Source organism: Rhinopithecus roxellana, chromosome 8 (genome assembly GCF_007565055.1).
Source record: "Rhinopithecus roxellana isolate Shanxi Qingling chromosome 8, ASM756505v1, whole genome shotgun sequence".
Taxonomy (NCBI): Eukaryota; Metazoa; Chordata; class Mammalia; order Primates; family Cercopithecidae; genus Rhinopithecus; species Rhinopithecus roxellana.
The window spans coordinates 12341358-12369325 of record NC_044556.1 but is presented as its reverse complement, the minus strand read 5'-3'; the positions used below and the strand labels follow the sequence as shown (position 1 = coordinate 12369325).

The 27968-nt window shown below is 57.9% G+C and overlaps 1 protein-coding gene across 2 annotated transcripts; it reads left to right on the top strand.

The window, feature by feature from the left end:
* Window positions 1-54: 54 nt before the first annotated feature.
* On the top strand, window positions 55-27968 carry SGTA (small glutamine rich tetratricopeptide repeat containing alpha). 2 transcript variants are annotated; one of them, XM_010367321.2, is made up of 12 exons: window positions 55-187; window positions 12529-12651; window positions 13922-14028; window positions 14387-14471; window positions 16252-16351; window positions 18500-18604; window positions 19613-19751; window positions 20872-20934; window positions 23245-23282; window positions 24679-24768; window positions 24996-25116; window positions 26767-27968. In XM_010367321.2, exons 2-11 carry the CDS (start codon window positions 12552-12554, stop codon window positions 25108-25110), a joined length of 942 nt encoding a protein of 313 aa, XP_010365623.1. In that variant the 5' UTR covers window positions 55-187; window positions 12529-12551; the 3' UTR covers window positions 25111-25116; window positions 26767-27968. The 2 variants fall into 2 exon arrangements, with proteins under 2 accessions (XP_010365623.1, XP_010365624.1); XM_010367322.2 differs by lacking the exon at window positions 55-187 and adding an exon at window positions 12216-12440 and having other exon boundaries at window positions 26767-27967.

Genomic DNA, 27968 nt, shown 5'->3' with positions numbered 1-27968 from the left:
TGGTTCCCGCCTCTACGTTGCGTCACTTCCTTCCACGCCCACCTCGATCATTAACGCGCCTGTGCAGAAGGGAAGCAACCCGGGGCGCCCTTCTTCTGCGCAGGCGTCGCGCCCGGGGGCCGGGGCCGGGCGGCTCCGCGGTGCGCAAGCGCAACCGTCGGTGGGTCGGGGATCGGTCGCCTGAGAGGTGAGTGAGGGGCACTGTACTGAGCCTGGCGGGTGTGGGGTCTGCGACTCGGGGCTCACGGGGCCCCAGAGCCCGTAAGAGGTTGGGGATCTTGAGGCCAGGGTCAGCGCGACGCGCGGGGTCCTGTGAGTAGGCGGAGCGGAGGGGAAACTGAGGCCGGGCGGCATCGGGCAGGCCCTTCGAGCCCTGATCTCCCTTCCCCGGGCCCCAGGTCCTGGAAATGCTGGTCCGCGGGCTGGTGGCGAGGACGGCGGGAGGGGAAGGCTCCTCGCATGTAGTGAGCGCTCGCTGGGTGTTCGCTGCAGTTCCGCTCTTATTAACTGCCTGGAAACGTCGTCCCTGTGACTCGGGGACCCCCGTTTGTGGGGACTGAAGTCGGGGCTCTGGTCCCAGCGCCGCCAGTCCCTACCTGGGTGACCTTGCCCAGCATCTTGGCTTCTCGGAGCCTCAGTTTTCCCCTCTGTAAAACGGGCGTTGTCAGAAGTCCCCGCCTGGGAGAATGAGAGCCGCAGGGTCCAGCGGAATCTGAGAACTCGAAAGAATTAGCAGCCGTTCGTCTTATTTCATGTTTAGAGTCTTCTGCTGCATATCGTGCTAGAGGTGGGGAAATCTGGGATTCAGAACCAGCCCACCACCACCACCCACCCGCTGTGTAAACCTGGATGAGTCGCCTTCTCTCTCTGAGCAAACCTTCTTTCGTAAACGAGTTGTAAAAGCAGATGTCTCGGAGAGTCATTATGAGGATAAACCCACATTCAATTATTTGATCAGGTGGCCTGGAACTTGATAAGAGAGAGCTGGCTTGAGAACGGCTGTTTTTGTTATTAGGTGCCAGAAAATTGCAGTGCAGTGTGCCTCTCAGAGGTTGGTTCATTGTCCCATTTACTTTTGTTTCTGTCTCTGATTATTCGTTCTCTCTGCCTTTTCCCTCCCTTGACCAGTGGTTCTCAACCAGGAACAATTCTGTGCCCCAGAGATTCTTGGTGACATTTGTGCTTTTCATGATTCGGGGGATCCCCTGGTTTGGAGTCAGCGGAGGCCAGGGTTGCTGACTCCAACAGTGCCCTGCAGTGCCCAGGACGGCCCCACCCCAGAAAATGATCCAGCTTTGAATGTCAATAACGCTTTAAAAACCCTACCATACGGGTGGATCACCTGAGGTCAGGAGTTCGAGACCAGCCTGACCCAACGTGGTGAAACCCCGTCTCTCCTGAAAATACAAAAATTAGCCGGGCATGGTGGTGTGCACCTGTAATCCCAGCTACTCAGGAGGCTGAGGCAGAAGAATCCCTTGAACCCAGGAGGCAGAGGTTGCAGAGACCCAAGATCATGCCACTGCGCTCCAGCCTGGGTGACAGAGCGAGACCCTGTCAAAAAAAAAAAAAAAAAAAAAAAAACCTACCCTAGATCAGTGAGTCTTCACCAGCATGGGCAGCTGGGAGTGTGTGGGCCGGGGAAATGGTATACAAAGTTTTGTGTGTGCACCCAATTTTGTGCGGCGAGAAGTGGGTATTTTGGGGTTTAGCTTCTCAAGTGAGACTGCCTGGGTTCAGAATGCCTCATTTTCATCCTCATAGCTGGGTGGTCTTGGGTGGTCCCCATCTTTCCAAGCCTCAGTTTTTCTTCTGTGGAATGGGGATTATAAAAGTAACCACCTCAGGTGTGTGAGGATTCCACCGGGCAAAGTATCAGCTAACTGACCAGAAGGCCAAATCCACCTCTGGCCTGTTTTTGGGAATGAAGGTTTGTGGGAACACAGCCACACTCCTTGGTTTACACGTTACCTGTGGTTGATTTCGAGCTAAGAGGGCACAGTTGAACAGTTGCCGTAGGGAACTTAACGCCTGCCGAGCTGAAGACAATCTGGCCCTTTTCAGGAAAACCTTTGCTGACCCCTAAAATAAGCTATCGCATGTACAGCACTTAGCTGGGTGCCTGGAAAGCTGTAAGCGCGCCAAGGATTTGAGCTGAGGTTTATAATTAAATCTTCCTAGAAGGGTGAATGATTCCAAATGGGGGTGAGCTCTGCCCCAGATTGGAGGATCCTTGAGAGCTGTAGTCTTACTCAATTCTATGGTTTTTTTTTGCCAAGACCCAACAGTGGCCCTGGTAGGAAGTGCTCAGTACAGGCTGAAGGCATAAAAGGGGTGGTTTGAGATAGAGTCTTGCTCTGTCGCCCAGGCTGGAGTGTAGTGGCGCAATCTCCGCTCACTGCAGCCTCAACCTCCTGGGCTCAGGCCCTCCTACTTCAGCCTCCTGAGTAGCTGGGACTACACGTATGCACTACCACACCCGGCTAATTTTTGTATTTTGTTGTTTTAGAGATAGGATTTCACCCTGTTGCCCAGGCTGGTCTCAAACTCCTGGGTTCAAGCGATCCTCCACCTGGGCCTCCAGTTCTGTGATTACAGGCGTGCCTCACTGCACCTGACCCGTCTTCTCTTTTACTGAGGTGGAAACAGAGACCCAGAGAGAAATGGCTTCCCCAAGGAACTTGACCACGTGTCTGTGAATATTTCAACCATCGAAGGCTTTCCTGAGTCCATAGGGTTTAGACGCTGCCAGATGCTGGCGTTCAAAGGGAAGATGGGTCTGTCAAGAGGTAGAAAGCCTCGTAAGAGATGCTGGGCCAGAGATGGAGTTTGCAGGAATACTAGATTCTCTCCTAGAGTTGGGCAGGAGAGGTGAGCACTTGAGTTTGAGTGGCACATACAGGGTTTGGTGTAGGCCCCACAGGCGACCCCCAGCTGGTGAGGGGGCCTCCTATGCACACTCCTGGGGTTCCAGGGAGCAGTTGAGGGCTTTTATGTGTACAGTGACCTCCTGGTGGCATTTTAGAAGAAAGTGGACTTCGATGTGGGGAGTGGGCAGGGGACTGAGCTAGAACTCGGGTGTCCTGAGGGGGAGTGAGGAGCAGGGCACCTGGTTTTCCTGCCCTGCCGTTGGTGAGAAGCAGTGTGGATTTGGGATGGAGGTGGACAGAGTGTTCACAGAAGGCGGTGGGCAAGAGCGGGCGCTTCCTACTGGGGTGTAAGGAGGTAAGACGACCTCAGTTTACGAGGATGTTCTATTTTTTTCCATTGAACGATCCATTCTGGGCAGGGAAATAAGGAAGAGAGGTGGTTGTGAGTTTTTTGTTTGGTTTTAGAGACAAGGTCTCACTTTGTCACCCGGGCTGGAGTGCAGAGCCCAGTCACAGCTCACTGCAGCCTCCAGCTCCTGGGCTCAAAACGATCCTCTCGCCTCAGCCTCTCAAGCAGCTGGGACTACTGATGTGTGCCGCCACGTCAGGCTAATTTTTTTTATTTTTTTGGTGGAGTCTCTTTTGTAGGGTCTCACTATACCCTGTATAATAGCCCAAACTGGTCTCGAACACCTGGACTCGAGCAATTCTCTCGCCTCAGCCTCCCAAGTGCTGGGATTACAGGCGTGAGCCCCCGCCCCTGACCGAGGGGTCTGTGTTTTGATTTTGTTTTCATTTTAATGATGAAATGAAAAGGTGGGACGTGGAGTCCTCGGCTCAGAGCCGAAAGGGACACTGAAGCACTGAAGCCCCCAACACTGGAGCTGGCGCCACCCCCACGGGCCAGCACTCCCCCCACCCTCACTTGTGCGGCCTCTGCCTTGAGACCAGGCCTCGGCCGTGGCTCCTGAGCACCCATAAAGCCCTCGCTGTTGGGAGACACAGCAGGCCTTCTCTGAGAATGCTGTCCCGCAGCCAAACCCTCCAAGCTGTGGTTGTTCCAGAGACAGCGAGTGCCAAATGGCAGTTGAGGAAAATGCCGTCCTCATGCTTGCTGGGCCTCCCTCCAAAGAGCAGAAAGTTTTCTTACGGGAAAGCCTGGCTGCTGAAGCAGGTTTGAGAACCGTTTGATGATGTCCCCCACCTTGGGGATGGCAGAGAAGCCACAGGTCCTAGCACCACCGGCCCGTGTCACGTGCAGGGCGGGGCCCGTGCTTACCTTAGGTGAGCTGTCCTCCACCATGGACCCGCGGTTCTGAAACCCAGAATACCCTGCACACAGAAGGTTTCAGAAAGTTGACAGCAAAGTCATCTGGCCAGAAAAAGCTGACCTGTGCTGACTTCCAGCCTTTCTTCTTCCCACTTAGTGGCCGCCGTGATTTACAGCTGGGGGCAGTTTGGCCGTGTCTGGGGACGTGTGTGGTCGTCTCACCTGGAGAGTGTTTCAGGCATGCGGTGGGGGGAACCAGGGGTGCCGCTCAGCCCCCTGCCGTGCGCAGGACAGAATCATCCACCCAAGATGCCCACGGTGCCACGGGAGAGACACCTGCGTTTATTATTTGGGAAAAAAATGGAGCCTGCTCCCTGCTCACACTAGACACCAGAAGAAACTTCCGACGGGGCAGAGGGTGGGAATCGGGGTCCCCAGGTCCTCGGGTTCGCCGCCTCGCTCCCTGTCCATTTAGCGTGTAGATTTATCTTTTGTTGTGTTTTGTTTTGTTAGAGACAGGGTCTCACTTTGTTGCCCAAGTTGCTCTCGAACTCCTGGGCTCAAGCAACCCTCCACAGTTTGTGCATTTCAATGGGTGCAGCCTTCTGGGACCTTGGTAGAGCAAATGATCATGGGACACAGAGTCTCCTGGCAATCAGTGGCATCCCCTAGCCCAGGGAGTCTGAGCTGGGGCACTTCTGCTCAGCTGTGCCCCAGGCTAACAGGGAGGGGGCAGGGTGGAGACCACGAGGATAAGAGGTTCTCTGGGGCGTGGAGGGTGTTCCAGGAGGGAAAACAGCACGTGCAAAGGCCCTGGGGTACAGAGGCAGTGGCGGGACCGGGAGAGAGGAGTGTGACTCACTGAGGATCACTCTTTCCACCCTCTGAACCCTCAGTGGATCCCTAGCCACCCGCCACCCCGTCCTGTCCTCACACCTCAGTCTAAGAGAGAAGGAAACAAGTACACCAGAGATGAGATTTCTTGGTTTATTCTGTGTTAGTTGCCTGCGAAGGAGCACACTTCCCCCTCCACACACCCACCCCCAGCGTGGATCGTGCTAGGCCCTGCATGCCTGGAATGCTAAGCCGCGTTCCAGCTGTCACTGGTATGATCTGGCGTGTGCCACCTGTCTGGGCCTGTCACCCCTTCTGTAAGAGGGGACTGTGACCCCCGCCTTCTAGGTTTATGGGGGTACTCAGCTAGGTCTGGCTTCTTTTTTTTTTTTTTTTTTTTTTTTCTTGAGATGATGTCTCGCTCTGTCTCCCAGGCTGGAGTGCAGTGGTGCGATCTCAGCTCACTCCGATCTCCACCCCCCAGGTTCAAATGACTCTCCTGCCCCAGCCTCCCGAGTAACTGGGATTACAGGCACCCGCCACCACGCCCAGCTAATTTTTGTATTTTTAGTAGAAGCCAGTCTGGTCACGAACTCCTGACCGTCTCAGCCTCCCAAAGTGCTGGGATTATAGGCCTGAGCCACCGCGCCTGGCTCAAGTCTTGTTTCTGCTGCTTGCTGTTGCCTCTTTCAAATCTGAAGTCACCAAGTGAGGTGTGTTTGCGTGGGGATCCTGACCCGAGGCCGCCTGTTACAGAATCATTTCCAGTGAAACCTCTGAAAAGGTGTTGGCACCATTCTTAGCTAAAGACAACTGGCTGGGTGGGACCCTCGTCTCAAAGACCCCAGACTTTGAAAAGAAACTGTTATTTTTTTTTCAGCAGGGTCTCGCTGTCTTTCCCAGGCTGGAGTGCAGGGGTGCTCACTGCAGCACGGACCTCCTGGGCTCAAGCGATCCTCCTGCCTCAGCCCCTCAAGCAGCTAGGGCTAGAGATGTGTGCCACCACACCCAGCTAATTTTTTAATGTTTTGCAGAGCTGGGTTCTCCCTGTGTTGCCCAGGCTGCTCTTGAATTCCTGTGCTCAAGTGATCCTCCCACTTTGGCCTCCCAAAGTGCTGCTGGGATCACAGGTGTGAGCCGCTGTGCCTGGTCTTTCTGTTTTTTTTTTTTTTTTTCTGAGATTGAGTTTCGCTCTTATTGCCCAGGCTGGAGTGCAATGGCGAGATTTCGGCTCGCTGCAACCTCCACCTCCGAGGTTCAAGTGATTCTCCTGCCTCACCCTCCCAAGTAGCTGGGATTACAGGCATGTGCCACTACGACTGGCTATTTTTTGGAGACTGGGTTTCACCACGTTGGCCAGGCTGGTCTCAAACTCCTGACCTCAGGTGATCCACTCGCCTTGGCCTCCCAAAGTGCTGGGATTACAAGTGTGAGCCACCGTGCCCAACCAGTCTTTCTTTTTTTTTTGAGACGGAATTTTGCTCTGTCACCCAGGCTGGAGTGCAGTGGCTCTATCTCAGCTCACTGCAGCCTCCACCTCCCGGGTTCAAGCAATTCTCCCGCCTCAGCCTCCTGAGTAGCTGGGATTACAGGTGTGTGCCACCATGATTGGCTAATTTTGTTTGTATTTTTAGTAGAGACGGGGTTTCACCACGTTGGTCTCGAACTCCTGACCTCAGGTGATCCACCTGCCTCAGCCTCCAAAAGTGCTGGAATTACAGGCGTGAGCCACTGTGCCTGGCCAAGAATTACCATCTTAATCAGTTATAAATGCACAGTTCAGTGGCTTTAAGCACATCCACACGGCTATGCAGCCATCGCCACCATCACCTCTAGAAGTTTCTCATCTCCCCAGGCTGAAACTGTCCCCGTGAAACATTCACTCCCCATGCCCTCCCCAGCCCCTGGCACCCCCAATTCTACTTTTGGTCTCTGTGAGTCCAGTGACTCTGGGACCGCCTAGGAGGGGAGTCGCACGGGATTTGTTGCTCTCTGGCTTATTTCACTGAGCGTGACATCCTCAGGGTCCGCCCTCGTAGCCTGGTCCGGATTTCCTTTTTGTGGCTGCAGAGTATTCCGTCGTGTGGATAGACCACATCGTGTTGATCCACTCACCTGTCCATGGACACTTGGGCTGTTTGCTTTTGGCTGTTGTAATGCTGCTGTCAAAACATGCGGTTAAAAAAAACAAAAAAAATTCCGTAAACCAAAAATCTTAACCTTTTGGGTGGCATGTGTCTGTTTTCCTTGGGTTTGGGGGTCAGGATACCTGACTGGTTTGCTCTCTGAGCCCTGTCGGCCAGGGCGGATGACGTCAGCTCTTGTGGTTTCACTTACTGGTGGTGGTTGACCTCCGTGGGCCTTGATGTGTCGCACATGAGACCTTTGGATTCCGGGACTGGCTGCCCGCCAGGCTCTAGACCATCCTGATCTCAGACCTCAGAGTTTTGGGCTCTCCCCTGTGTCCTGAGATGGGGGTGGAAAACTCATTACCGTCCCCCAGGAGCTTTCTGGAAGACCGCAACTCCCCAACACAAAACATAGCTCTTGCAGATTTCTCCTCCTTTAAAACATTGAGCTGCGACTACCACACCACGAAATTCAGTGGCTTTTGGTGCCTTCGCGGGGTTGCGCAGCCATCACCACTCTCTGGTTCCAGACCTGTCTCATCGCCCCAAAAGGAAGCAAGGAAGCTCCGTCCCCACCAGCTGTCACTTGCCTTCCCCTCCCCAAGCCCCGGCACCCACACATCTCCTTCCTGTCTCTGGATGGGCCTGTCCTGGACATTTTATTGAAATGGAGTCAGGGAGTCACACCCTGTGTGTGCTTTGTATCTGGCTTCTTTTGCTCTCTGGTTTTTTTTTTTAAACGATTGCTGATGGATGTTGCTTTCCCTGAAAGGGAAACAGAACTGGGCGCACCTGGGACTGCGCGTGTGCAGAGGCATGGACGTCCACATCGCCGGTGTCGCTCGAGTCTGACGCCAGCCACTGTTTAAAGCCCGGTGGGCCAGTGCTTTGCTTGTCTCCGGCGCGTGGTGGGTTATGCGGTCAGGCGGCCCACACCTCGTCTTCTAGGGGTAGTGGCTGTTTAACTCATGTAGAGGTATTTTAGGGGAACCAAGACACTGAACACCTCTGATCTTGAGTGTGGGGGCAGGTCAGGTGCCTGCCGGGCATGGATCCTGCTGTGCCTGTGGCTCCAGTGGCCTCGAGTGAACACCTCCATCCCCAGTCCTGCCACATAGGTCACCGCGCCGAGGTCATGAGAGGGTGCACCCACAGGCTCTTCACATCCTCCTCTTCTAGTCCAGTGTCTCTCCCACTGGGAACTGTGGACATTGGGCTATAGTGTCAGTTTGCTGGGGCCGCCGTGACAGAGTGCCATAGACCAGGCAGCTGAAACAGAGTTCATCGTCTCTCGGTCCTGGAGGCCAGAAGTCCATGATTAGGGTGCCGACGGGGCTCGTTCCTTGTGAGGATGTGAGGGCGATCTGGTGTCCCTGCCGTGTGGCCGTGTCACCCCATCTCTGCCCTTGGAGTCTCTGCCGTGTATCGCCCTCTGCCCTCTGTGTCCCTGGCGTGTGGCCGCGTCACCCCATCTCTGCCTTCACATCCACACGGTGTTCCCCCTGTGTGTGTGTCTGCATCCAAATGTCCCCTTTTTATAAGGACATTAGTTATTGCCCTAGGGACCTGCCGTACTCTGATATGACGTCATCTTACCGAATTCTATCCGCCAAGATCTTACTTACAGGTGAGGTCACATTCCGAGGTTCTGGCAGTTAGGACTTCAGTGTATGGATCTGGGGGACACGGTTCAGCGCATGACAGTATTCAGCCCCTGGAGCCACTTGTCAGCGCAGCTGTGCGCAGAGGGTCCCTGGGGCCTGGCTGGGGAGTGGGACTTGGCGGCAAACCCCGGCTGTGCTGTTCTCGTGCTGTGCTGGCTCAGAAGGAGGAGCTGCGGCCTCCTGGGTGCTGGGTCAGAGTTTCCTTGTAGGCGTTTGTGGCTTTAGTCACTTTTCGGAGAGCAGAGAAGAATAAGAAATTATCCAGAGGCAGCCGTCACCGTGCAGGATTCCGTCAGGCCCAGCGCTTCCTTGTCCATCCCGAGGCTGGTGGCCTCTCGGCCAGGCTCTGTCTGACCCAACCTGAATCCCAGTGTCTGATCTCAAACCTGTGCTTCTCCTCATGGCGGTTCCCCTGCTCCGGAGGCCTCAGGCCTGCCTCTCCCTTGCCTCATGTGTCTTGGCACACAGAGCACAGCTAAAAATATGGTCCACTACGCACAGGCTGGGCCAGGCCCCAGGAGGAAGGCCGGTGGCACACAGCCCCGCCACCCTGTGTGTTGGCCGGCGAGGGACACAGACAGGGAAGACCCAGCCGCTTGGAGACACCAGAGGCCCTCACAGGGACTGGATTCCAGGGAAGGCGGCCGCCCAGCCCAGCCTGGAAGGAGCAGGTGGAGGAGGGAGGCCCGGCTAAGGGAACCTCATCGCCAGAACAGAGGATGGGGGTCCCTTCCCGCAGCGGGAGTGCAGAGGATGGGGGTCCCATCCCACGCCCAGGGCCTCCCCGAGGGCTGCCCCTCCACACACCAGCACCAGAGCAGCCCCTCTCCATGCCTGTCTCCGGCCTCAGAGCAGGTTCTCCAAATGCTCCCAGTGAAGCTCCCAGTGAAACTGTACAGCCGGGCAGCATTTCTGGAATAGCCTCAGCCTGTGTTGATCTGGACACAGCGGGTGCACGGGCACCTGTCCACGTGCCTGCCTGTGTCGGGGTGTTCACTCAGCATTGTGCATGCCTGGTCTCGTACCCCTCCCCACATGCACCCCTGATCCCCACATGCGCCCATGATGAGGAGGTGCTGTCGCCATCCATGGGGGACAGAGGAGGAAACTGAGGCTCAGCAGAGTTAAGTCGCTTCCCGTAGGTCACACCACCAAAAACAGCCAACCGAGGTCTGTGCCGCGAGACTCACCCCGAGGAATCGTGATTTTTTTTTTTTTTTTAGATGGAGTCTCACTATGTTGCCAGGCTGCAGTGCAGTGGCACGATCTCGGCTCCCTGCAACCTCCAACTCCCTGATTCAAGTGATTCTCCTGCCTCAGCCTCCCAAGTAGCTGGGATTACAGGCGTGTGCCACCATGCCCAGCTAATTTTTGTATTTTTAGTAGAGGTGGGGTTTTACCGTGTAAGCCAGGATGGTCTCGATCTCCTGACCTCGTGATCCACCCGCCTCGGCCTCCCAAAGTGCTGGGATCACAGGCGTGAGCCACTGCACCCAGCAGAAGCATGTTATTAACAACAGACACCACAGGGCGCCAAGCGCTGGGCTGACAGCTTCCAGGTTATTTTTTGCCCTGACCCCTGACAGCAGCCACAGTGGGGCTCCCCATTTTACAGACATGGAGGTGGAAGCTCAGGCTGAACAACCCGTCCGAGCTCACAGGCTTTGCAGGCCACGGTCCGGGACCCAAACCGCCTGGCCTCTCCCTCACAACCCAGCTGGCTTATAACAACCAAGATTGATTTCCCTCGCAGCTCTGGAGGCCAGAAGTCTGAGATGAAGGTGCGGGCCGGGCCACGTTCCCTCTGAAGGTCCCGAGGGAGGCTCCGTCCTGCCTCTTCCAGCTGCTGGGGCCTGGCGAGCCCTGCCTTTCTTCACGTAACCACATCGCCTCAGCCTCTGCTCTATCTGCATGTGGCTGTCTCCGTGCGGCCGTGTTTAGTCCCTGCATTAGGGCCACCACAGCGACCTCATCTCCACTTGCTTCCATCTACAAAGACACAAACAAGGTCCCGTGCTCGGTCCCAGGAGGACGTGACTAGGGGAACACTGTTCAGCCCAGAACTTGGCTGCTCTGGCGGCGGCTGCTGCTTCTCCGCGCAACTTGTTCCATCCAAACGTTTAGAGTCACCGTGGCCGGCCTGCGGGGTAAATGGAGGCACGGTGAGGCCGAGCCTGCCCGAGGTGGTGGCACAAGGCAGCCGGCCAGCCTGCCCTGGGGGAAGCTCACGCAGCTCGTGGCGGGACTTCCTGCTCAGCGCCGTGAAGGTCACTGCAGCCGAGGCCCCTCCAAGTTGGCCCAGGCATCCAGGAAACCTGCGTGAAAGGTCTTGTACTAAAAAAAGACGTGTCCGTAGACTACAGCTCCAGATTCCAGAACAGCCTCCCCCGATGTCACCATCTGGCGCCCTTTAGAGCTTTGGCAGGAAACTGCAGGGACCACAGACATGAGCAGAAGCAGCTGTCAAGTCCTGGGAGTGAGGAACAAGACAGGGTGTCCGAGGGGGGACCAGGCGGGTGTCCGAGGGGGGACCAGGCGGGTGTCCGAGGGGGGACCAGGAGGGTGTCGGGGGGGGGACCAGGCGGGTGTCCGGGGGGGGACCAGGCGGGTGTCGGCGGGGGACCAGGCGGGTGTCGGGGGGGACCAGGCGGGTGTCCGAGGGGGGACCAGGCGGGTGTCGGCGGGGGACCAGGCGGGTGTCGGGGGGGACCAGGCGGGTGTCCGAGGGGGGACCAGGCGGGTGTCGGGGGGGGACCAGGCGGGTGTCGGGGGGAACCAGGCGGGTGTCCGAGGGGGGACCAGGCGGGTGTCGGGGGGGGACCAGGCGGGTGTCCGAGGGGGGACCAGGCGGGTGTTGGGGGGGACCAGGCGGGTGTCCGAGGGGGGACCAGGTGGGTGTCCGAGGGGGGACCAGGCGGGTGTTGGGGGGGGACCAGGAGGGTGTCCGGGGGGGGACCAGGCGGGTGTCCGAGGGGGGACCAGGCGGGTGTCCGGGGGGGGACCAGGCGGGTGTCCGAGGGGGGACCAGGTGGGTGTCCGAGGGGGGACCAGGCGGGTGTTGGGGGGGGACCAGGCGGGTGTCCGAGGGGAAACAAGATGGGTCTCCTGGGGAACCAGACGGGGGTCTGAGGTGGAACGAGGTGGCAGGCCTCTGAGGAGGAATGAGACGGGTCCCCAAGAAGTCCCTGGGGGGAGTCCTGCAAGTCCTGTGAAACAGTGATGCCAGGGCAGGCCCACCTGGCCCCGTTGGGTGGCTAAGAAATGCTTGTGACATGCCACAAAAGAGGTAAATTGAGGAAAGGGGCAGTGGCTCTGGCTCAGGACAAGGTTTCTCCCTCTCAGCACTGTGGACATTGGGCCTGGATCGTTCTCTGGAGTGGAGCTGTCCTGAGCACTGCAGGGTGCTGAGCAGCATCCCTGGCCCCCACCCACCTCACGCCAGAAGCCGCGGCGGAGGGGACCTCCGTGGGGCCTCAGAACCAGCCTCGGAGCACTCAGGAGGCCCTGGGAGCAGGCGGGTTCTCTAGGGCCGCCCCTGCTGGCCTCACACTTTCTGGCTGTGCGCATGGCTGGATTGGTGGGGTCCGGGCCTCAGGTCATCATCTGTGAAATGGGCGTATGAAGGCCTTCTACCTTGGCTGCCCTGGAGCTGAGATCAGCCAGCACCCTTAAAGTGAGGCCCAGCGAGTTAGGGGCAGGCCTGGGGCACCTGGAGTGGGGAGCGTGAGGGGTCCTGATGGAGGTTTTCCCTGCACCCCCAGGTATTACCTCTTCTGGGCTCAAGATGGACAGCAAGAGGCGCCTGGCCTACGCCATCATCCAGTTCCTGCACGATCAGCTCCGGCACGGGGGCCTCTCGCCCGACGCTCAGGAGAGCTTGGAAGGTAGGTGGGTGCCCGCCACCTCCCCCTCTCCCTCCCTGGGCAGTGGCCGGCACAGTTGCCTAGTGTAGACACCTGGTGTGTAGACGGCTGGTCCCCCACCTGGCTTCTTGGGGGAGGAAGCTGAGCCCAGAGAGGGCTGGGGCCTGCCCAGGGCCACACAGCCCCCACCCACGGGAGCCAGGGCCGAGCTGAGCCCTCCCGCCTGCCACTGCATAGTGCCACCGCCGCTTGCTGCCTTCAGGCTGAGCTATCTTCCGGTGGCTTTTTTCCATCTCCCCGTCTTCCACCAAGGTGTGGTTCCAGAATGTTCTCAGCACCCAGTGTGTCGCCATCGGTCATGGGAAAACAGCTCTCCTAGTGCTGGCCCCACACCAGAGTTGCAGACCCGTTGGCGTCCTGCATGGCCTGTCCAGGCCCCAGGCGCCGCGGTCTCCTGTCTGGTCTTGCTCACACTTCTGCGACACCTGGATCCGAGGCTCGGGGGGAAAGGAGGGCTCGGGGAGGCACCCTCGTGTGGCCGGCAGGTTCTGCTCTAGGTCCTCCTTCCCCACCTGTGCCTTGCTCACCTGTGTCCCCAGGCCTGCCAGGCCTTTGGAGCATGGACGCCCACTGACAGCTGTAGGGATGTGCCTGGGATCCTGGACACAGTGCTGGGCAGGAAGTGGCTGACCCCTACTTCTGACCTGGGTTAGGACCCTGGGTCCACACGAGGAGGAGGCCAGGGCTAGTGTTGTCTGGCTTGGTGGGAGGGCCCCCTGGGTGCTGAGCCTGTGAGAGACGGGCCCTGTGGCTGTTTCCGGTTCTGCTATCAATGGTCCTGCCCTGGTACAAACCCAGTCACACAGGACTTTACTGGTGGCTGGCTTCAAGCGCCTGACTCAGGCCAGGTGCCCTTGGAGGTGCGACAGCATCCAGGGCACCTCCCCACCCGACGTGGCCCTGCTGGTGGGGCTGAGCCCCCACCACGCCGCAGCTGGGCAGCCCCAGCATTGGGACCCCACAGAGGCCTGAGGTCACCACCTGGGCCCCACTCTGCCCACGGCCTCCCCTGCTCTCAGGCGCACAGGGTGTCTCTGTCCGGCTTTTCTTTTTGGGAAGGAGGAGGGTCCGCTGTCCCAGCCCAGAGCACAGGCGGCGGCCCCCGTGTTCCAGGGTCCTTGGGAACGAACACACTTGGGGAGTCGTGGGCACCACCCCCACCCTCTAGACCCAAAAACGTAAGCTCGGGGCTGCGTGCAACAAGTGGGACCACCTCTGTCCCCACTTCCAGTCGCCATCCAGTGCCTGGAGACTGCATTTGGGGTGACGGTGGAAGACAGCGATCTCGCGCTTCCTCAGACTCTGCCAGAGATATTTGAAGCGGCTGCCACGGGCAAGGTGAGCCTCGAGGGTTCCCCAGCCACCGCCCCCAAAATAAGAACAGCAGCAGCAGGCAGCGCTGGCGACCCCGGGAGCCCAGCTTGCATCGTCCCCCAGGCACTCTGCCCCATCCTCTCCTGGGCAGGGGACGTGGCTGCAGGAGCACTCGGCCCTCCTCCCCCATTGGCGGGTCCTGAGACACATAGTGCTGCGGTCACTTGCCCAGAGCCACATGATGGGGGGCCAGGAGCCCCCTGCAGAGCCCCCGAGTCCCTCGGGGCTTGGCGGCCCTCTCTGGGGTCCTGAGGGAAGCTGAGGCTGGAGGGTGTCGGCTTGGGAGGAGAGGACAGCGAACCACCTTTGCTTTCGGGTCCAGGAGGTGCCGCAGGACCTGAGGAGCCCTGCACGAACCCCACCTTCTGAGGAGGACTCAGCAGAGGCAGAGCGCCTCAAAACCGAAGGTAAGAGAGGACCCTCCACCCCCCACAGACGCCTTGCCCCACCTGAACTCCAGGGCTGTGAGACCCTCACAGAGGGCGGCTGGTCCCGGGAGCCCAGAGAGCTGAAGGAAGTGCCCTGATGACCAGCACGCTGGCTTGTGGGGACGGGGACAGAAGGGGGACTGGCGAGGGCACAGGTGCAAAGGAACTTGACCTTCAGGCACGGCTCGGCTGGTGGGGGTGTCGGGGGCGCGGCCCTTGCGGAAGACTGGCTGGTGGCCCCCAAAAGTTACACAGCCTCCATGAGGCCTGGCGGTTCCACCCCAGATACTAAATATGTGCCCAAGAGAGTTGGCCACATGTTCACCAAAAGCCCAGACATAAATGTTCACAGCAGCTGTATTCACAAGAGTCAAAAAGCAACAACAGGCCGGGCGTGGTGGCTCATGCCTGGCATCCCAGCACTTTGGGAGGCCGAGGCGGGTGGGATCACGAGGTCAGGAGTTCAAGACTAGCCTGGCTAACATGGTGAAACCCCGTCTCTACTAAAGATGCAAAAACATTAGCCAGGCGCAGTGGCGGGCACCTGTCATCCCAACTACTTAGGAGGCTGAGGCAGGAGAGTTGCTTGAACCTGGGAGGCGGAGGTTGCAGTGAGTCCAGATGGCGCCATTGCCCTCCAGCCTGGGTGACAAGAGTGAAACTCCGTCTCAAAAAAAAAACAAAACCAGCTCAAATGCCTGCCCGCCTGTCACAACAAATGGTCAGCACAGTGCGGCCTGTCCACACGGCAGAATGTGGACGGTGAAGCTCTGACCCAGGCCCCAGCGCAGAGGCACCGTGAGGACATCACGCTCAGGGAGAGACGCCAGACACAAAAGGACACACAGCATGTGATCCCATTTCTTTCTTTCTTTCTTTTTGAGACCGAGTGTCTCTCTGTCGCCCAGGCTGGAGTGCAGTGGTGCGATCTCGGCTCACCGCAACCTCTGACTCTCTGGTTCAAGCGATTCTCCTGCCTCAGCCTCCCGAGTAGCTGGGACTACAGACGCCTGCCACCTCGCCTGGCTAATTTTTCTGTTTTTAGTAGAGACCGGTTTCACCATGTTGGCCAGGATGGTCTCGATCTCCTGATCTCACGATCCACCTGCCTCGGCCTCCCAAAGTGCTGGGATTACAGGCTTGAGCCACCGCGCCCGGCCCTATATTTTTAAAGCGTCAGCTTTGTGGCCTGTAAATGATATCTCAGTAAAACTGTTTAAGGAAACATGCTGGAGCCCGTCTTCCCCCAGCACCCTCCTGAGTTGAGATCTCGGGGGTGGGAGCGGGTTTCTGTCTTCAGAGCTCTCAGTTGGTTCTAGGACAGCAGCCGGGCTTTTTACTGTCCTGCCAGCTGGGACCCATGCCTTAGATGGAAGCCACATTGCCTATGACATTAGAAGGTATCACGGGAGTTTTCTAAAATACAGGCCTCCGCTTGGGCTCTTTCCAAAAGAAATAGCGAAAGGGACAGTTTCGATCCCTGGGCCGATGAGCTGTGTTAACAGTTCTGTTCCCGGGGGTCACCATCCGGGCAGCGATAGCCACCATCGCCAGGCCAGGCCCTGCCGCCCCCACCTCCATCCCCCTTAGTGGGTGTAGAGATGACCGTTTGCGATTAGTGAACCCCCCACAGAGGCAGACGCCTCCTGAGCCCGCGGCTGTGTTGAGCCCTAGATGCTCAGAAGAGCCCAGTGTGGCGCCGAGAGCCCCCTCGGGTCTGTTCGGACGCCCGGGCCAGTGTCTCCCCTTCTCCCTGTAGGAAACGAGCAGATGAAAGTGGAGAACTTTGAAGCTGCCGTGCATTTCTACGGAAAAGCCATCGAGCTCAACCCAGCCAACGCCGTCTATTTCTGCAACAGGTACCAGCTCGGGGCCTGCCCAGGGCAGGGGCGGCCGTATGTGGGGGCGTCCTCCGGGATACGTGGCAGGGACCTGAGATGAGAGAGGCCTCTGCGCTCTAGATAAGGGATCCATTCACTGGCGGTCCCAGACCAGGAGCAAGCATCAGGCGGCCAGCAAGGGGGTCAGGGAGCGTCGATGCTGACGTTAAAATCAGGTGGCTTGGCCAGCACTCTGGGAGGCCATGGGGGGAAGATCACTTGATGCTGGGAGTTGGTGGCCAGCCTGGGCAACATATCAAGATCCCTGTCTCTACAGAAAACGTAAAAATTAGTCTGGGGGCCAGGCGTGGTGGCTCACGCCAGTAATTCCAGCACTTTGGGAGGCCAAGGCGGGTGGATTACTTGAGATCGAGAGTTTGAGACCAGCCTGTCCAACGTGGTGAAACCATGTCTTTACTCAAAATACAAAATTAGCCAGGCGTGGTGGTATGTGCCTGTAATCCCAGCTACTTGAGAGGCTGAGGTATGAGAATGACTTGAACCTAGGAGGCACAGGTTGCAGTGAGCCAAGATCGCGCCACTGCACTCCACCCTGGAGACTCTGTCTCCAAAAAAACCCAAAAAAAAAAAAAATTAGCTGGACGTGGTGGCGCATGCCTGTAATCCCAGATAACTGGGAAACTGAGGCAGGAGAATCACTTGAACCCGGGAGGCGGAGCTTGCAGTGAGCTGAGATCGTGTCACTGCACTCCAGCCTGGGCAGCAGAGCAAAACCCTGTTTCAAAAATAAGTACATACGTACGTACATACACACATACGTATGTACATACACGTACATACATATGTACATGCATACATACATACGTACATACATATGTACGTACGTACATGCATACGTACAAAAGTACATGCATACATACATGCAAAATCAGGTGTCACGGCATTCCACGTGGATGTCAAGCCAAGAAAATAATCCAGCATGTGGAGGGTTGAGTTTTTTTTTCTTTTTGAGACGGAGTCTCGCTCTGTCACCCGGGCTGGAATGCAGTGGCCGGGTCTCAGCTCACTGCAAGCTTCGCCTCACGGGTTTACGCCGTTCTCCTGCCTCAGCCTCCCGAGTAGCTGGGGCCAGCCACCTCGCCCGGCTAGCTTTTTGTATTTTTTTAGTAGAGACGGGGTTTCACCGTGTTAGCTAGGATGCTCTCGAACTCCTGACCTCGTGATCCGCCCATCTCGGCCTCCCAAAGTGCTGGGGTTACAGGCTTGAGCCACCGCACCCGGCTGAGGGTTGAGTTTTTTTTGAACGTGTGGTCTGGGATATGCTTTAGGCTTGCAGAACAGTTGCAGAGGGAGTGCAGGGTCCCTGGCCGCTTGTCACGGGGCAGTTTATTCTCCACTTAAGCTTCTCCGTACTTTGAAAAAGTCGTAAAGAGAAACACTAAACATGAAAATGGTGAAGACAATTCAGATGCTGTAAGCTAAGAGCTTTGAGCTTTGACATTGGTCTGAGTTCTTTTTTTGCTGATATGTAACTTATTTGTCCACGAAACTTGGGTGTAAAAGTTCCCACACTCATTGCTCTTGTGCAGCCATGGATTGGAACAGTTTTTGCAAATAAAATTCAGAGTCGCAGTCCCGAGTGGCTGTTGGTGCTTTGAGCGCGCATCTGTCTAAGAGCATCTCAGTGGCTACACCTCTCAGCTTTCCCCGTCAGCCCAATTTTTTTTTTTTTTCTTTTTTTTTGAGACGGAGTCTCGCTCTGTCGCCCAGGCTGGAGTGCAGTGACACGATCTTGGCTCACTGCAAGCTCCGCCTCCCAGGTTTTACGCCATTCTCCTGCCTCAGCCTCCCGAGTAGCTGGGACTACAGGTGCCCGCCACCTCGCCTGGGTAGTTTTTTGTATTTTTTAGTAGAGACGGGGTTTCACCGTGTAGGCCAGGATGGTCTCGATCTCCTGACCTCGTGATCCACCCGTCTCGGCCTCCCAAAGTGCTGGGATTACAGGCTTGAGCCACCGCGCCCGGCCAGCCCTATTTTACAGAGGGGGGAAACTGAGGCCGTTCCTGCAGGAAGCTGAAGAGGAACGCAGCTCTCAGGCTCCCCTCCAGGGCTGCCCACTGGGCTTAGAGCCGCCAGTGAGGGACCTGCCCTGCCTTTCTTCCCCAGAGCCGCGGCCTACAGCAAACTCGGCAACTATACAGGCGCGGTGCAGGACTGTGAGCGGGCCATCTGCATCGACCCCGCCTACAGCAAGGCCTACGGCAGGATGGGGTGAGTACCTGTCTGCAGCCACATCTTTCCAGTCTCTCGGGGCTCCTCCTCTCCTGCTCCTGCTTCCTCTCTTGTGTGGCTTTTCCCCCACCCACAACCGATTCTCCCACCGCAGTTCAGTTCAGCTCTGACACTAGCCATTCGGAGCCAACGTAGCCCCTACAGGTCACAGGCTCAGCCCCACAGACGCCCTGCATCACGTGCCACTCGGAGATCCCCGGGCCCCTTGCTTGTCCCAACTGGCTGTCCACTGAGGTTCCCGTGGCCCCTACTCAGCCTCCGTTGTTTGCTGGGGCGGCTCACAGAGGTCAGGGAAGCACCTGGTTTATGATGAAGGACACAGGAGGGGTCTGAGGGTGAGGCCAGGAGGGTCCCCGGGGCAGAAGCCTGTGCCCCGTGCAGCTGGTGCCACCCTCCCAGCACGAGAGTTCATTCGCCGGCTTCTCTGAACGCCCTTGCTCAAAGTTGGTGGGATCGAGTCTCCCCGGAGAGGCTGTGGAGGGGCCTGTTCACCTGCCCGGTCTCCCCAGGCCCTGCCTCCTCCTGGGCTCTCTAGGGGCCCCAAATCACCTCAGTAGTGAAGACTCAGGTGGGGGTCAGGGGCTGCTTGTGGACGACAGGAGATATCTCTGTCACTGAGTTCCAAGGGTCCTCGATGCCCTGTGCCAGAAAGCGGGGCCAAGACCACATCCACGCATTTCCTGTGACCCTGAGCCGGCCGGCTCCCGGCTCCCTCCTCTCAGCCTGCTCTGGGCTTTGGGGCCTCGTGTGCGGCCCCATGGGGACGCCAGTTCTTGTGCGGCAGTGGTGTTCTCATGTCTGTCTCCCTTGGTCCCGCCCCTGGGCCCCTAGAAAGCCAGGTTTGTCTCCACCCAGCTGACAGTGGGCAGGGGGTGCCACCATCCGAGGCGGTTTGGGGATTGCTGGGACCACTGGGGACGAGGGCTTGGGCAGGGCCTCCTGGAGCTGGGCAGACGGTAACAGGCCGTCCCTGGGGCTCTCCTCCAGCCTGGCGCTCTCCAGCCTGAACAAGCACGTGGAGGCCGTGGCCTACTACAAGAAGGCCCTGGAGCTGGACCCTGACAACGAGACGTACAAGTCCAACCTCAAGATAGCAGAGCTGAAGCTGCGGGAGGCCCCCAGCCCCGTGAGTGCAGCGGGGCGAGTGGCTCCAGAACGCGGAGTGGGGCTGACTGTGCGGGTGGGGGACAGGGCCTCGGGCGCACCAGCGGTGCTTGGCCTAACCTGGGTGTCGTGAAGGTCCGGGGTTTGTTTTGGTCGGTGGTGAGATGCACAGGCGTAGAAGTGACTGTCGTGAGGAGGAGGTTCATGCCCCAGACCCCTGGAACCAGTAGGCCGGCCGCAGGCCTGCGAGGGGAGGCGGAGGGAGGGGCACAGACAGGACGCTCGATGTGGGTTTTGCAGCGGGGCCAGGTGAGGAGGCTTAGGGTTGGCAGGTTGGAGCCCTCTCATTAGACCCAGGCCTGAGGGCTGCCACTGGTTGCCTGGTTCCTGGCGTGGGGGTGAGTGGGGCAGGTGGATTGTGGCCCTGGGTGATGGGGGAGGTGCTGAGGGTGTGGGTTCTGGGTTGGTTTGTATTTCAAAGGTGCATTTCTGGGTGAGTCATTTGCTGTCTCTGGGAATTGGCTACTCTAGGAGGGGGCGGCTCTGCCAGGCCAGCAAGGCCCCAAGGTATCAAAGTGGCAGAATACAGGAAATAAACACAGGATAATAGACTGTGCCGTCCCCGGCCTGTGGAGTTGTGCGGGAGATAAACACGGGGTGAGAGACCGCGTCCCCCGGCGGTCGGGCTGTGCGAGGGATAAACACGGGGTGAGAGACCGCGTCCCCCGGCGGTCGGGCTGTGCGAGGGATAAACGCGGGGTGAGAGACCGTGTCCCCCGGCGGTCGGCTGTGCGAGGGATAAACACGGGGTGAGAGACCCTGTCCCCCGGCGGTTGGCTGTGCAGGAGATAAACACGGGGTGAGAGACCATGTCCCCGGGCGGTCGGCTGTGCGAGGGATAAACACGGGATGAGAGACTGTGTCCCCCAGCGGTTGGGCTGTGCGAGGGATAAACACGGGATAGAATGTTCCGCCCCGGGCGGTGGGGCTGTGCTTCGTGCTGCCTGCCTCAAAGCACCCTCTGGCCGCAGGGTTGATTGAATGTCTGAGCCCGTGGGGGGCCGTTGTTTCTGGTTCCAGGGAGCTTATTCATCGTGGCCTCTGGTCCAGGCCTCACTAACCAGGGCTGTTCTCATCCTCAGACGGGAGGCGTGGGCAGCTTCGACATCGCCGGCCTGCTGAACAACCCTGGCTTCATGAGCATGGTAAGGGTCCGCCCCTCCTCCCTGTCCATGGTATCTGTGCCACGCCCCAGGCCTGCATCTTCTGTGTCACCGCTGCTGGCCAGGGCTTCCTTGCCTCGGCACTGCTGGCATCTGGGACCAGATGGTTCTTGTCTGTGGGGCCATCCCGGGCACTGCGGGGCACTGGCAGCATCCCTGGCCTCACCCACCCCATGTCAGAAGCACCCCCACCCTCAGCTTTGACGATCAAAGGTGTCCCCGATGCTGATGTCCCAAGCAAGACGCATCAGTAGTGAGCACCGAAAACTGCATCCTGGCTCTCCTGGCGGAATAGCCCGGGGAGGTCGCACCCCTACCCCACCCGGCGTGGGCACCTCCTCGCAGTGCAGAGACACTGATCACAATACAGCCATGTCTGCCTGCAAGGGAAGCAGATATGGTTCAGGCAAGGGAAGCAGAGCGCCGGGTGCCCTGAGCACAGGTGGACCTCCCGATGCCCGGGCACTCATTCTTCCAGAGGGATGGTCTTTGGCAGGGAGTTCCTTGACTGGGATCCTTAGAGAGCCACCCACCCACACACGCATGTTCATTTCCTGGGAGGTCTGTGTGCCCTGGGACCACTCTGCAGGCTCCACGGCCTCAGGGTGCAGGGACTTGCCTAAGGCTGTTAGGGGGAGAAAAGCCCTCAGCCTCACTGGCCGTCAGAGAAATGACCCAGCTGCGCCAGGAGCCCTGCCTGGGCCGTGCCATTCGCAGAGGCCACACCTCTTACTGTTACCCTTGGCCGCTGGCCAGGCCGTCAGGGGATGTGTGCTCCCTCACCATGGACGGAGGGTGAGCGGGCCCCAGCCCTCCACGGGGCCTCTCAGCCTGGCCATGGCACAGACTCCTTTTCCCTTTAGACATCTGAGGTTGGCAGAATAAGGCCCACCACTGGGTTCTGTTAATAAAGTTTTTTTTTTTTTTTGAGATGGAGTCTCGCTCTCTTGTGTCTCCCAGGTTCGAGCGATTCTCCTGCCTCAGCCTCCTGAGTAGTAGCTGGGATTACAGGTGCCCGCCACCACACCCAGCTAATTTTGGTATTTTTTAGTAGAAATGGGGTTTCACCATGTTAGCCAGGCTGGTCTCGAACTCCTGACCTTGTGATCTGCCCACCTCGGCTCCCCAAAGTGCTGGGATTACAGGTGTGAGCCACTGTGCCTGACCAATAAAGTTTTATTGACACACAGCCATGCCCATTCATACTTCTAGTGTCAGTGGTGGCTTTTATGATACAGCGGCAGAGCTGAGTAGTTGGATCAGGCACCCCAGGTCTGGAAAGTCTGAGAGTATTTACACACTGGCCCTTTACACAGAGTTTGCCACACCTCTGAGCCACCTGTTTTCAACAGGTCCAAAGGAATAATCCCAAGTGGAAAGTGAGCATGAGAAAGTGCCCAGTACAGTGCTCGCTCTTTCTTTTCTTTCTTTCTTCTTTCCTTCTTTCTTTCTTTCTTTCTTTCTTTCTTTCTTTCTTTCTTTCTTTCTTTCTTTCTTTCTTTCTTTTTCTTTCTTTTTCTTTCTCTCTCTCTCTCTCTTTCTTTCTTTCTTTCTTTTCCCCTTCCTTCCTTCCTTCCTTCCTTCCTTCCTTCCTTCCTTCCTTCCTTCCTTCCTTCCTTCTTTCTTTCTTTCTTTTCTTTCTTTCTTGTTTTTACTTCTTTTTTGAGACAGAGTCTTGCTCTGTCACCCAGGCTGGAATGCAGTGGTACGATCTCGGCTTACTGCAAGCTCCGCCTCCCAGGTTCAGGCAATTTTCCTGACTCAGACCGCCGAGTAGCTGGGATTACAGGTGCGCACCACCACACCCGGCTAATTTCATATTTTTAGTAGAGATGCGGTTTCACCATGTTGGTTAGGCTGGTCTCGAACTCCTGACCTCAAGCGATCTGCCTGCCTCAGCCTCCCAAAGTGCTGGGATTCCAGACGTGAGCCCCCGCGCCCGGCCCCAGTGCTATTGATTGATAGAACAAAACTGGAACCAAATCTGCTAAAGTAGACACGGCAGCTAAAACAACGAAGCGCATCCACACGGCGAAACCGCGCAGCCAGTGAGAGAGCGCTGCTAAAGCAGGAGCCCGAAACGGGGTTTAAGTCAGAGTGTGGAGGTCACAGCTCGTGGGTGGGGGGACGAGAACGCAGGGAAAAGGGTACGAAAGACCAGATGCCCGGCTCTTACTGTTCGCTGGCGTGCTGGCGCCAGGGGTCGAGGCTGGTGAAGATGGAAAGTGTCTGATGAAGGAGGATGATGTGCCTGGACCTTTGTCTTCTTGACAAATTTGTTCTGTTCTTCAGGCTTCAAACCTAATGAACAACCCCCAGATTCAGCAGCTGTAAGTGACAGCCGGGCTCCTCCGCGTCGTGTTGTGGTTACGTTTCCTTCTGCTGTGGGAAAATTCACCTGACATAAAACTAGCCACTTTAAAGCACACAACTTAATGGCATTATGTACATTCACACTGTCATGCAGCTGTCACCACCACTGAGCGCCAACCCATCTTCGTCACCTCCGAAAGAAGCCCCTTCCCCATCACCTGTCACTCCCCAACCCCTCTCCCGTCCCTCCCCTGACAGCCCCACATCCCCTTCCTGTCTCTGTGGCTGGGCCTGTCCTGGACATTTCACAGAAACAGGATGACACACTGCGTGGTCTTTTGTGTCTGATGTCTCTCACTGAGCGTGACGTCCTCCAGGTGCATCTGCGCGGGGGCCTGGGTCAGGGCCTCGCTCCTTTTCGTGGCCAAGTAATATTCCATTGTAGATGGACCACGCTGTGCTGATCCACACATCTATCCGTGTACATTTGGGCTGTTTCTACCTTTTGTCTGTTGTGGGCGGTGCTGCTTGAGCATGGGTGTGCAAGCATCTGTGTGAATCCTGTTCTTTTCTCTTGTGTGTAAACCTCTGAGTGCAGTTGCTGGCTCTGTGCTTACTGGGGAACTGCTCACCTGTTTTCATGGTGAAATCTTTTTTTTTTTTTTTTTTTTTGAAACGAGTCTCACTGTCACCCAGGCTTGAGTGCAGTGGCACAATCTTGGCTCATTGCAACCTCTGCCTCCCGGGATCAAGTGGGTCTCCTGTCTCAGTTTCCCGAGTAGCTGGAATTACAGGCACCCGCCACCACGCCTGGCTAATTTTTGCATTTTTAGTAGAGATGGGGTTTCACCATGTTGGCCAGGCTGGTCTTGAACTCCTGACCTCAGGTGATCCATCCACCTCGGCCTCCCAAAGTACAGGGATGACAGGTGTGAGCCACCGCGGCTGGCCCATGGTCAAATCTAAAAGCATAGTTTCCCAGCCACAGCACCGTGGCCATTTGGGCTGGACCAGTTTCTGGAGCGGGGCCGTCCTGGGCACTGCAGGGTCCTAGCAGCGTCTCTAGCCTCCACCCAGTCCATGTCAGGAGCCCTTCCCCGCCCCGTCTTGGCATAACCTGATCATGGCTGTTGAAAATGTTGGCTGCCACTGCAGGGGTCCTCTGGGGGCAGGATCACCCCCTGGCTGAGAACCATGGTCTTTAGGCCAAAGAAGGAAGGGTGTCCGGGAAAGCGGGTGAAACTCACAGGTTGGGTTTGGGCCCAGGAGGCCCGCCGGGTGGTGAGAGAGAATCCTCTCCCGCGGGGGAAGGTGAAGGGCTGAGAGGGATTCTCTCCCGGGCCACTGCGAGGGGCTGCGGTGGGGATGGCGGTCGGGCTGTCCCGGCGGCGAGTCACGCGCTGTCTCCTGCAGCATGTCCGGCATGATTTCGGGTGGCAACAACCCCTTGGGAACTCCCGGCACCAGCCCCTCGCAGAGCGACCTGGCCAGCCTCATCCAGGCGTGAGTGGACCTGCCTCGAGGAGGACATGGGTGGCGGACGGGGCTCGCAGGTGGAAGGGAAGGAGGAGAGCGGAAGTGTTGCGTTCCCTGCTCCGAAGGGTCTGGCATCCTCTGGTGAGGGGTCAGACCTGTCTTCGGGGCGGAGGGCCTGAGGGGTCAGCTGGGGATGGACGGAGGCAGCAGGCAGGTTCCTGGCCCCGACTGAGCCCTGTGCGCCCTCCCCGCAGGGGTCAGCAGTTTGCCCAGCAGATGCAGCAGCAGAACCCAGATTTGATAGAGCAGCTCAGGAGCCAGATCCGGAGTCGGACGCCCAGTGCCAGCAACGACGACCAGCAGGAGTGACGCCGTGTGAGTGCCCGGGGCTGGGGGGCTGGGGGGGCGACCAGCAGGAGTGACGCTGCTACTAGCAGGAGTGATGCTGCGTGAGCGCCTGGGGGCTGGGGGGGCGGCCAGCAGGAGTGACGCCGCGTGAGTGCCCAGCGGTGAGGGCAGCCAGCTGCAGAGACTGTCTGGACACTGGACAGCGAGTCCTGGGTGCATCCAGCTCAGAAGATCGCCCTGAACCACCGAGGCAGGCGGGGGCATCTCTGGGCATTGGGCCCCTTTCCAGGTGGCCACCAAGTCCTGCTCCCCACTCCTGTTTCCCATCTGTGGATCGGGGCTGGGTGGAGATGAGGGGGAAGCCACAGCTTCCCGGAAGGGCTGGCGTCTGGGGTCTGGGTGGGGATTAGGGGAGGGGCTGGTGTCTGGGCTGGCTTGGTTTCCTTCCCCAGGGCCCCTGAGTTCAGTCCTGCCCGTCTCCAGCAGACACCGGCTCCCTGGGGGCGGGAGGCTCCGGGCCTCCCAGGAGGTGTTTTCATTCTGCTCTGACGTGGCCTCTTCATTTTGTCATCGTCCCCTCCTCATACACACACTCTTTCATTTTTAAACCGTAATTCCTGTAGACAAATTTGAAGGACAAAGATGTTCAAAAGCAGCAAGAACAATCTTAATCTTTTTTTTTTTTTTTTTTTTTTGAGGCGGAGTCTCGCTCTGTCGCCCGGACTGGAGTGCAGTGGCCCGATCTCAGCTCACTGCAAGCTCCGCCTCCCGGGTTTGCGCCATTCTCCCGCCTCAGCCTCCCGAGTAGCTGGGACTACAGGCGCCCGCCACCTCGCCCGGCTAGTTTTTGTATTTTTAGTAGAGACGGGGTTTCACTGTGTTAGCCAGGATGGTCTCGATCTCCTGACCTCGTGATCCGCCCGTCTCGGCCTCCCAAAGTGCTGGGATTACAGGCTTGAGCCACCGCGCCCGGCCCTTAATCTTTTTTTTTTTTTTTGAGAATATCCTGCTCTGTCACCCCGACTGGAGGGCAGTGGTACAGTCACATCTCACTGTAGCCTCAACCTCGTGGGCTCAAGTGTCCCACCTCAGCCTCCCAAGTAGCTGGAACTCCAGGCGCACGCTGCTGCGCCTGGCTGATTTTTGTATTTTCTTTAGAGATAGGATCTCACTATGTTGCCCAGTGGCCTCAACTCCTGGGCTCAAGCGATCCTCCCGCCTCAGCTTCCCAGAGTGCTGAGATTACAAGTGTGAGCCCTGCATTCAGCCCAGCCTTAATCTTTTCACCCAGAGCAACCAACATGAATATTTTGGCCGCCTTTTCTTCCAGTCTTTCCTTTTTTTTTTTTTTTTTAAATAAGCTTTTATTTTTCCTTTTTTTTTTTGATAGTTGAGGTGGATTTTTTACCAAGGTAACCTCATACACAGAGTACCACCACACTGTAGACCCTTCTAGGTCATGATGATGTCCCCTGTGCCACCAGCCACACATGGCCCCGAGTGTCTGGAACGCTTTTGGCGTGGCTGTGGCGCTGACGTTCACTGAGATAGCCGCTGTGGCCCCGGCTGCTGGCGGTAAGGACCGTCCCCTCTGGGCCTCTCCTGCTGCCTGGAGTGCGCGGTCCAGCCTCCGTCCCCGCCCGCGCTCTGACTGCCTTCACGTCTGTCCCCCTCCAGCCGCTCCCGGTGCGATCGCGTCCTTCCCCGGCTGACTGGAATCCTTCTGGTTGTCTGCCATTTCCTCCTGTTGGACTGCCCGAGAGAGGGGAAGAGAGAGACCTCGGACCTGCATGTCAAGATGGATTTTCCCCTTTTATCTCTGTCCTCCTCCGCTCCCTTTTTGTAACTCCCTGACAGCCCCCAAACCCTTCTTGAACTGAGAGCCAGCAAGCTGAGCGCAGACCAGCAGCGACCTCCCTTCCAGCCCCCAGAAAGCTCAGTCACCTGAGTGTTTTCTAGAATCCTGGGGGACTCCCGGGCCGCTCTCGGAGAAGCGACCGGTTTCACGTTCAGCCGTGTGGCTTCCAAAGCCTTTTACAGCCCCCGCCCCCCATCCCGTGGTCTGTCTGCAGGAACTCTCCCGTCCGTGAGAAGCCGCTTTCCGAGTCGACCTCCCGGCCACCCTGGCCCCACGCCTGCTCGGGAGAGCTCACTGCCAGCCGCAGCCTGCGCGCCATGGGCCATGTGTGTTTGCATGAGGAACTCTTTAGTGGCAGACACCTCAGAGACGGCTGCGGTCACCCCCGGCCTCTGCAGCCCAGGAGCCGTCCTGGGTGCATAGGACCAGTTTCTGTGACTTTTCTCCAGTTGGGCGTGTTGACAGACATGCGTTTCCCTCCTCCCAGCCTCATTTTCTGGTCCTCGCGATTGAGAACCGGGGCGACATCATGACCTTCTGTCCCAGCCGCCTTAGCCCCAGGCACAGGGAAGGCAGCTGGACCGTTTCTGTCTGTCCCATCCTGCTGTCCTTCTGTCCTGGGTGTTTCATGGACCCAGGGACCCCCCCAGGAAGCTTACCCCTCCTGTTCTGGGTGGAGGCCACAGGGCACCTCAGGTGCCACCCACCTTGGCACTAAAACAGCCACCAGGAAAGCAGCCAGATAGCCGGACAGCAGGGGCCCTTTCTCAGTTCCTGAGGCCTGGGTGTGGCAGGTGAGCCCATGCGCCGTGGTCCCGGCCGCAGGGTTGTCAGTCGGAGTGTCCTGGGGCTGCCTGGCTCTTGGCCGTCTGTGAGGTAGGCGCAGTACCGTGTGTCGTAGGTAACAGTAGGAACGGGGGCCGCCGCGGCCCTGCAGCCCCTCACGGTGGTGAGGTGTGTGCCGAGCCCACCCGGGGTGCAGGGCGTGACGTGTGAGGAATAAATAGGCATTGTGACCTCT